Source organism: Helianthus annuus, chromosome 1, assembly GCF_002127325.2.
Source record: "Helianthus annuus cultivar XRQ/B chromosome 1, HanXRQr2.0-SUNRISE, whole genome shotgun sequence".
Taxonomy (NCBI): domain Eukaryota; kingdom Viridiplantae; phylum Streptophyta; class Magnoliopsida; order Asterales; family Asteraceae; genus Helianthus; species Helianthus annuus.
Genome location: NC_035433.2, coordinates 141,539,156 through 141,549,696, shown reverse-complemented (window position 1 = coordinate 141,549,696; position 10,541 = coordinate 141,539,156). Strand labels below are relative to the sequence as shown.

Sequence of the window (10,541 nt, the reverse complement as noted above, 5' to 3'; positions counted from 1 at the left end):
AACCATCTTAAAACTGTAAATTTGATCATGCTAAAATCAATAAAGTGTTGCTGTATGGTGATGGATAACATTGTTAATCCTCAGTTAAGAAAGATAACTGACAATGTTGTCCACACCATACAGTTACACTTTATTGACAACAATATATTTGATGTTTGGGTTTTCTGGCGTTTATCAGACGAATGATATATATTAAATATGGCGTTTGAGGTTTTTGTGTGTGTTTTTTAATTGAAGGTCTGAGTTATTCTATATATAGGATTTTTTTGGCGGTTTTTTTAGGCGGGATTTTACTATAATTAAGTTTGACGTTTTATATCTAATGACGTCTTTAGATAGAATGGTGTGTGATTTTTGTTTTGGCGTTTTATTTTCATACGATGACGTTTTGTTTGGAGTAGTCAAATGACGCTTTTACCCTTAATGAAGCGCGTCCACGTAATAAAATTGATGTTATTTACGAAAATGTCACCGCGCTAATCTAGTCCATAGATTGTTTTAATCGGACGATCCATAAGCGTTCTCACCGTTCTCACACTTTCTATTGTTTTCTCTAAATCTCGACCCTCTATATGTGTATATATATATAGAGGTGAGAAATAAAAAAAAGAAATAAATAAAACTAGCCGTTACTTTTTGACAGTTGCAACAGATTGATTGGTCAAAATTTCGCCCCAACTCCGTGATTCAAAACACGCCAAAAAAAAAAAAAGTGTCAAACACGCCGGGCGGTGGGTGGGCATTAATGGACATGATTGGTGGCTTCACTACCGACAGTCTAACTCTTTCTTCTCGCTGCCGAGCACTCCTTCAAAAGCAGGTACCGGAATAAATTCAAGCAGCTTATCTAGAAGTATCAATTTGAAGAATTCCCAAATCAACACCATTCACAAGAATTCAGCAATGGCTTCTGAACCAGTCAACCAACTTCACATCCTCCTTATTCCCTATCTAGCTCCCGGCCACACCATCCCCATGATCGACATGGCCAAATTGTTCGCACAGCGACCGAATGTTATGGTCACCATCGTCACCACACCTCTAAACGCCATTCGATACGGTTCCACTCTCCAACAACACATCAAGTCCGGACTCCCGGTGCGTTTTCTTGAACTCCCGTTTCCCGCCACCGAAAATGGACTACCGGAAGGATGCGAAAGTTTAGATGCTTTACCTGGTTTACATTTAGTTACAAACTTTACAGCTGCAGTTGATATGTTACAACAAAGACTCGAACAATGTTTTGATTCGCTAAATCCTCGACCAAGTTGTATGTTATCTGATAAGTATTTGCTCTGGACGGGTGATACGGCGGCTAAGTGTAAGATTCCTTTGGTCATATTTGACGGAATGAGTTGTTTCAAACAGTTGTGTACTCATCATCTTTATGCGTCCAAGGTGTTCAATGATTTGCCTGAGTCGGAGCCTTTTGTTCTCCCTGGGCTGCCTGACCGGATTGAGATAACTCGAGCTCAGCTGCCAACTGAGTTCAATCCTAGTCGTTTTACAATGCCTGAACGGCTTGAACGAGTGAGAGAATCCGAGTCGAGAGCTTATGGGATGGTGATCAACAGTTTTGAGGAGTTGGAGCAAGACTATGTTAACGAATTTAAGAAGTTAAAAAGGGGTAAGGTTTGGTGTATAGGACCGTTATCACTGTCGAAGAGTAACGATTCGGGTAAATCCTTAATGGGTAACAGTACCTCTAGTGATGATCAACTCTACTTGAAATGGCTCGATTCCAAGGAACCTGGATCAGTGGTCTACGCCTGCTTCGGTAGCATTAGTCAGATCACCCCTCCTCAACTCATCGAGCTCGGATTAGCCCTGGAAGCATCTAAATCCCCATTCATATGGGTGATTAGAGCTGGAGACAAAGCTCAAGAGGTTGAGAAATGGTTATCAGAAAACGGGTTTGAAAACAGAATAAAAGATAGAGGGCTCATAATCAGAGATTGGGCACCGCAACTCCTAATCTTATCGCACCCTTCGGTTGGAGGGTTCTTGACACACTGCGGTTGGAATTCAGTCTTGGAAGGGGTTTCTGCTGGTGTCCCTATGATCACATGGCCTCAGTTTACCGACCAGTTCTTGAACGAGAAGTTAGTTGTTCACGTGTTAGGAATTGGTGTGGGTGTTGGTGCTCCCGGTGTGGTACATTGGGGCGAGGAAGATAGATTAGGGGTCACCGTGAAGAGCGAGCAGGTCAAAACAGCTATAGAAAAAGTAATGGACCCGGGATCGGAAGGAAATGAGAGAAGAAAGAAAGCGAAAGCACTCGGGATGGTAGCGAAGAAAGCAATCGAAGAAGGAGGGTCTTCTCACCATAACTTGACTTTGTTAATACAAGATCTACTTGAACTTGCAAATGTTAGAAGCCAAAAGTCAATCATTTGAAGCTAATACTTCCAAATTTTGGTTAAGAACAGGCACCAAGTATCAGTCTTATTCGAGTATCTGCCGTACAGTATACAAGTCATGTTTATATCATAAGGCAGTCGTATGTGTTTGATTATAGCCAAATTTAGCAACTAAATAAACATTAGTCTTATGAAAATAGCATGGCCATTGAAGTTAGGCTTGCAAACGAACCGAATAACTTTAACCAACTGACGAACTAACACATACGGTTAAACGGATGGATTCTCTTGTTCATGTTCTTTTGGTAAAGAATTATAGTAATAACTGATAAATAATCTTGATTCTTTTTGAATAGTAAAGAACTACAGTAATCACCAAAAAAGGTTGCATTCAAAGTAAACATTTGTATACAATCACACCCGAAAATCTTAAAATGGACCTAGTCACATTCAGTCCATCTACACATTAAAATGCCTAGAACACATCTTGAATCGGTTTTGTGTTCTTGGCTAATTCCTCAATAACATCTTGCATCATCAACGTCGTGTTGACATACGAAGAACCCCCTTCCGCCATTGCTTTCGTCGCCATTTCCCCAAACTCTCTAGCTCTCTCTCTTCTCGCCTTTCCCTCCCCTCCGTCGTTCATTACACTTTCTACCGCCGTCTTGATGTTCTCTTTCTTCACCAACGCTCCAAACTTATCTTTCTCTCCAATAGCAACAGGAACCTCCATACCAATGCTCACTCCTGTTTTCAACACATCTACCACAAGTCTTTCATTTAAAAACTGATCCGCAAATTGCGGATATGTAACCATCGGTACCCCGGCTGCAACCCCTTCAAGAGTCGAGTTCCATCCACAGTGAGATACAAAACCACCAACCGCCTCGTGGGACAGTATCAAGACTTGTGGTGCCCAACCGCGAACAATTAAGCCTCTATCTTTTACCCTTTCTTCATATCCCGACAACCATATGTCCGTCTCGTCTGTGGTTGATCTTATACACCAAATAAACGGTATGCTTGATAACTCCAATCCCAACCCGAGCTCGAGTACCTGCTCGTTGCTAAGACTCGACATACTTCCCAAACAAACAAAGATCACCGATCGCGGATCCTTCGTATCTAACCATTTCAAGCAATCATGCCCATCGATCCCGGCCTTCTTTCCTCTCTCTGCCATATCTAGAAAACTTCTGCTATGCAGTGAAACCGGCCCGATACACCATACCTTCTTACCTTTCGCCTCTGCGAGCCGTTTAACATAGTTCGGCTCCAGCTCTTCGAAACTATTAACCACGACCCCATCCGCACCTTCCTCGGCCATACTCATTCGTTCAAAGAAGTCCTCCATCCCTTCCATCTCCCTAATTTTCCCCCAACCGCCTGCTTGTGCCTTCGTGAGCTCAATCCGGTCAGGTATCCCGGGCAACACAAAGTAATCCAAATCAGATCTGATTTCACTTAGTACATTAGTATTCACCACAATGTGTAAACACAAGTACGTAAAGCATCCCGGTCCATGGAACACAAGTCTAGGAATACCGAACCGATGAGCTAGATCAGTCGTCCAGGGAAACTGGTTGTCGGAGATGATGCAACTAGGAGCCGGTGTTAGCTGCCTCAGAACTTCTTCTGATGGCTTTTCCAACTTGTCCATGGCGGCATACATGTTAACAAAGAGATCAACCGATGGAATCATGTCGAAATTTTCACATCCTTCAGGCAAACCAACTTCGGCTAAGGCGAGTTGAAGTTCGATAACTTGGATCTTGAGCTTGGCTTGGATTGCCCGATCGATGGCTGGCTTGAAACGGGTGGCGTTAACTGGAGTTGTGATGATTGTAACTGTGGCGTTACGGTGGGCTAGTATTCGTGCAATGTCGATCATTGGTATCATGTGGCCTTGTTGCATTAGAGGAAACAAGACAAAGTGAAGGTCTTTGGGAGAGGAAGCCATTGATGATGAGAAGTTGAGTTTGGGTAATAACTTAAAAGGATAATCAGTAGGTGTATTTATAGTTGGTAAAATGATGTTTCATGTTCATATTATATGTTCTTTTTTTCCAAACACACACTATTTACTTGATCAATACGTTTTCAGTTTAAACAAAATAAATAAAAATAATCCCCAAACCATGATATGTAGATGCATGTATACTTCCAAAAGTTAAAGGAGTGGATGGCACGCATTCAACCTAAGCCGCCTACTTTGATTCCATAGCTCCATACTAGTCATTTTAAAGGATTTGCAAATTGCAAGTGGACTAATTATTGTGTATCAACTAAATGACTGGAAACTAACTGGAATAACCTTCAGCAATTTAACGTTTATTGACTAATTATTTTCACTACAAGAACGGGCCACCTTTAGCGGCGACAGGTAGGGGCGTGAATTTCTGACACGACCCAAAAACCCGACACGAACCTAACACGAAATTCGCGGGTTTAGGTTTAGTCTAAACGGGTTCGGGTCAGTTTCAGGTTGAATCCGCGAACCCGTTTAGGTTAACGGGTCGGGTTCGGGTCAACCTGGTCGGGTTGACGGGTTAACCCGTTTAACACATTTCTACTATATTATATTTTTTTTTACAATATATTTTATGTCATAAATTGAATAGGGTGTGTATTTTATGCAATGATTATAACTTAAAAAGAGAAATTAACATAGATTTTATAATTTAAATATGATATTATATATACATTTGTGTTTTTTAAGTAAAATTTAATTTAAATATATTAATTTCAGAAAAAAATAAAAAAATTCGGGTTGAATAGGTCGTGATCGGGTCAACCTGTAGGTCCCTTTTCGCGGAGGATGACGAACCTCAAACCTTGTTATACTAACCCACTAGCGAGTGCGGAATCCAAGCTAGGAGGCAAACCGAGTTAGTAGCAAGTAAAGATACAAACACACAAGTTCACCGATTAACACTAGTCGTATTAATGCAATGAGGATTCGGTTACAAGCTCAATGTTTACAAATCTAACATGTAAACTCTCAAGTGTGTGTGTGTGTGAGTTCCGACAGAATGCTCTCAAAGGAACTCTCTATCTCTCGGTGCAAAATGGCAGAGCTGCAGAACTTACTCACACTCAACACATGCATGGGTATATATACCCAGCTCAGCAGGTCTGCTCGAACGATCTGATAGATGGTCCGAAGGATCATCTATCGATCACTACATGTTCGAAAGATGAGCATTGACCTCGAAGGATTATCCTTCGAGGTCTAATATTCGAAGCATATCTTTCGATGAGGTCGAAGGATCCACATCATCCTTCGACCTCTTATCCTTCGATACAGACAAGCATCTTTCAACTGTTGTCCAAGTCAAACCGGAGGATGGTTGACTTGGTCAACTTACAACACAAATCAGGACATCGTTTATATCAGACCGAATACAGACAAAGTACAGACACAAGTGCACCAACAAACTCCCCCTTGGCTGTAGCTTTGTCTTTGTCTTCCAATAAATGTAGACTCGTCTTGAACTTCGACGGTCTTTGGTCTTCGAGTTCTCAAAAACTCTGATGTCCTTTCAAGTCTTCAAAGTCGGAGGATCTTCAAAGTCTTCACGTCTTGAAAGCAGAGAGTGTATCAACAAACTACCCGTATCATGTAGAAAGTGTGTTGACAAACTCCCCCTTAACATAAGCTCCCCCTTGAGTTATGCTCGTGAAAAGACTTTATCTTTATGAAGTGAGATCCTTGTGGTGTTGATGATGGCCAGCGGCAACTCGATCATCTTCATCAGTTGAGTGCCTTCGTGTCTTCATTCCAAAGCTTGTCATCGACCATGTTCTCCTAGCCTTTAGAATCTGCACATGCAAGAAATCTAAACGCGTAATGAGAACAACTGCTTGGAATATAGTATAAACAAATGACACACGAATGACCATGTCATAAACAAACACCGTCCGACAGTTTGAAAGTTTCATAAATTTATCAATTTTAAATTCTAACTTTCAAAACATGCAAATTTTTGACCGTTTATGAAGATTTAGCCAATTCGGTTTTCAGTCAGGTTTCAGGTAACGAAGACTTGAGCTCCAACATCGTACGATCGAAAATAAAGCAGAAATAAAATCTTTTTGGCTTTTCTAAAATTTAAAAGATAACAATTTAGAATCCTTTGAGTGTTATCAAACGACATCACCGCTAATGTCGTACTGATATGCACCAAACGACGAAACTGTTTAAAAGAAAAAACAATAAGAGTTAAGCAGTAAATAAATAAATATAAACAAACATTCTTTTTGCGAGTTTCGAGGGTAAGAGAATCATATCAGTGTACGGTCATGCCAAAACACTCTTGTTGTTCAGTTAGTTAACATTAAGATAAGCATCCTATAACAATTATCGGTATTGTTGTCCACTTAAGCTCAACTTATCAGATGTAATCATGGCGAGGGGATACGTTAAGGTATGATTTATACTTACCGACCGGTGTTCATCCACATCACGACACATTCCCGTATCAAGGTATGCACGAGAGTTCATCTTACCGGTGAGTATACCGATTATCATCTGTTTGACCGTATAAAATGTGAGATACTCACTTATTTTGAATTGAAAACAAGCCCTTTGTGATAAAATCACTTATTGATGAGGAACTTGATTTTCGTATGCATGAGGGCACAGATGCAAGTCCGTGAACAGGTCAGTACTTCCGTACAGCAGAGAGACGAACTTGACACCCGGATAAATGTGATATATTATCACTTATTTGATATGGACATGTGATTGTTTATCACTTATTGAGGTCGAATGCAGTATGCAATATGTACACGTATGTATAGTATCATGGAAGATCTAGACTTGTGTCCCCGTTATTTTTCGGTAAAAGATACAGCCATGATACCCAGATGATAAGCAGCATAAAGACCGAATATCTCAGAACCTCGGCAATCTATCAAACGAAATTTCGGTACTAAGACCATATGCCAATGAATGGTTCCCACCTGGTCTTCAGTCGATTAAGATTTATATCACCCTGCACACTTTAAAATGATTGTGAGCCTACCGATACATCTTATATAGAGCTGCTTATCGTTTTTCATTTAAGGTTTAAAGAGGTTTGGATAGACCACTGATGTACTATCATTTTCTCTTTTGCTCGCCAGGAAACTCATTTTTGTTTTTCTATTGTTTTTGTGTTTTTGAAATTTTTCGATGTTTTTGGATTTTCTGATTTTTGGATTTACTCCCCCTAAAATCAATAAACTAAGACAAATTTAAAACACAAAGGTATTTACAAAAATGATTTTCCGATGTTGGTTTTACTCTTGCTTGACCTTAATGCCGTTTACCAATAGTAAAAAGTCAAATCTTGATTTGTCAAATGCTTTGGTAAATAAGTCGGCACGTTGGTCATCGGTGTGGACCTTAACAACATCGATTAGCCTTTTCTCAAAGCAATCACGTATGAAGTGATATTTGATTTCGATGTGTTTGGTCTTTGAATGCTGCACAGGATTTCTAGTGATATCTAAAGCAGCAGAATTATCAACGTAAATAGGAGTAGTTAGGAATTCAAAACCGTAGTCCCGCATTTGTTGTTGGATCCAAAGAACTTGGGAGCAACAACTTGAGGCAGCAATGTATTCAGCTTCGCATGTTGATGTAGCGACACACGTCTGCTTCTTGCACTGCCATGTAACTAGGCGATTTCCTAAGAACTGACATCCAGCCGTTGTGGATTTACCGTCGATTTTGCATCCGCCGAAATCAGAATCACTGAAAGCTACCAATTCAAAGTTATTATCCCTAGGGTACCACAGACCGGTGTCAGGGTACGCCTTCAAATAACGAAAAATCCTTTTAACAGCAGCAAGATGAGAGGCCTTCGGGTTAACTTGATATCTGGCAAGTAGGCACGTTGGGTACATTATGTCTGGCCTTGATGCTGTGAGGTACATAAGAGATCCGATCATGGCGCGATAGATTGAGGGACTAACAGCTTCTCCCTTCAAATCTGGAGTAATTCCGTGATTGGTTGGCAATGGGGTACCAATGGGCGTTGCGTCAGACATCTGGAACCGGCTCAAGATGTCACCAACATATTTAGTCTGATGGATGAATATCCCAGACTCCGTTTGTTGTACTTGTAGGCCCAAGAAGAAGGTCATTTCCCCCATAGCACTCATCTCGAATTTATCCTGCATAATGCGCTCGAATTCCCTACACAAAACATCATTAGTAGAACCAAAAATAATGTCATCAACGTATACCTGTACCAGAAGAAGATCTCCATCTTGTTCCTTGATGAAAAGAGTACAGTCGATGAGACCTCTATGAAAACCGTTTTCCAGCAGATAGTGTGATAAGGTTGCATACCAAGCTCGTGGTGCTTGATGAAGACCATAAAGAGCTTTGTTGAGCAACCAAACCCGATCGGGATGGATAGGATCTTCAAAACCTGGAGGCTGTTCGACGTACACCTCTTCTTCAACCACACCGTGTAAAAATGCACTTTTCACGTCCATCTGATAAACCTTGAATCCTTTGAAAGACGCATAGGCTAGAAAGATTCGAATTGCTTCGAGACGTGCCACTGGTGCATAGACTTCGTTGTAGTCGATTCCTTCAATCTGACGAAAACCTTGAACGACTAAACGTGCTTTGTTTCGGATAACAACTCCGCGGTCATCCTTTTTGCATTTGAAAACCCAACGGGTACCAATCTTCTTGTATCCAGCAGGCTTCTCTACGAGTTTCCAGACACCCAGCTTCTGGAATTGTTGCAGTTCTTCCTGCATAGCTTCAACCCAAGCGTTATCTTTCAAGGCTTCTTTCCACGTTCTTGGTTCTTCTTGTGAGACATAACACGCGAAGGACCAGTCGTTTTGTTGCCCGGATTCTCGAATAGCTGCATACAAGCCTGCATTGTTGTTGTTTCGCAACATGTTTCTTGTTTGAACGCCACTTTGCACATTTCCAATGATGTTTTGTTGAGGATGGGTATTATGAATCCTTGTTTCTGGATTATCTGGAACTGGAACATTTATACCCAGGTTGTTAAGATTAAGATCAACAACCAATTCAAGACCAGGAATTGACGAAGAGGATGATGCAGTAGCCTCAGCTGTTCTATGGGCATCTACTGGAGGAGTACCCTCTGAAGTACCATGAACTGCTGTTGTAGGAGCTTCCTGATCTGCATCTAGAAATTCATCATCCTCTGAAGATTCGTTCAAATCGTTTGCATCATGAAAATCCTCATTGTTGAGAGTATTGTTGTTCACCGAGGAAGATGGTTCTTGATTCACAAGAATTGGACGAACCACCGGTGAAACTGTTGCATTGTCACTCTCGAAAAACATCCTAGCCGCAGCATTTTCTTCAACGGCTTCAACATTGATCGAATTGAAGAAGTCATCGTACTCAAACATCCAAGGTTGACCCGGATTTTTGACTGGCAAGGTGTGCCTTTGTACTCTGACCTCAGACCATTCCTCGACCCTTTTAGTCTCTAGATTCCAGACTCGTAAGTTAGGGGTGGCATACCCAAGAAAGTATCCATCAATTGCTCTTGCCCCAAACTTTCCATTAGGATCAATGATTGTGCATGGAGCTCCAAACGGTTCTAGATAAGACAAATCTGGTTTCCGTTTTTGAAGAAGCTCAAAGCAGGTCTTGTTGTGTCTTTTGACTGTAAGGACTCTGTTCAATGTGTAACATGCAGAGGCCACAGCTTCAGTCCAGAATGGAATGGGTAGCTGCGACTCTACCAACATTGTCCTAGCAGTCTCGATCAATGTGCGGTTCTTACGTTCAGCGACACCATTCTGTTGAGGAGTATAAGCTGCACTAAACTCATGAAGAATACCTTTTGAAGTGCAGAACTCCGTCATGGAATGATTTTTAAATTCAGTACCATTGTCGCTACGTATCCGCCTAACCTTCAACTTATACAAATTCTCAATCTGAATGATCAAGTTTTTGATAATGCCAAAGGTTTCACTCTTGTGTGCCATGAACGCAACCCAAGAAAATCTTGAATAATCATCAGTAACCACGAGGCAGTATTGATCACCCCGAATACTCTTGTGCTTGACGGGACCGAACAAATCCATGTGCAAGCGTTCAAGAGGAACTGCCACTGTGTTGATCTTCTTTGTAGGGTGCTTCTTCTTTGTTTGCTTTCCTTTCTGGCACGAAACACAGATGTCTTG

At 41.2% G+C, this 10,541-nt stretch overlaps 2 protein-coding genes across 2 annotated transcripts; one reads left to right on the top strand and one right to left on the bottom strand.

Moving 5' to 3' along the window:
- The first annotated feature begins 727 nt into the window (after positions 1–727).
- On the top strand, positions 728–2,557 carry LOC110917717 (UDP-glycosyltransferase 73C6). The gene has a single exon (XM_022162177.2). It carries the CDS (start codon positions 904–906, stop codon positions 2,395–2,397), a length of 1,494 nt encoding a protein of 497 aa, XP_022017869.1. The 5' UTR covers positions 728–903; the 3' UTR covers positions 2,398–2,557.
- Positions 2,558–2,724: 167 nt separating this feature from the next.
- Positions 2,725–4,334, bottom strand: LOC110917255 (UDP-glycosyltransferase 73E1). The gene has a single exon (XM_022161843.2). The coding sequence runs from the start codon at positions 4,321–4,323 to the stop codon at positions 2,836–2,838; it is 1,488 nt and encodes a 495-aa protein (XP_022017535.1). The 5' UTR covers positions 4,324–4,334; the 3' UTR covers positions 2,725–2,835.
- Positions 4,335–10,541: the final 6,207 nt, after the last annotated feature.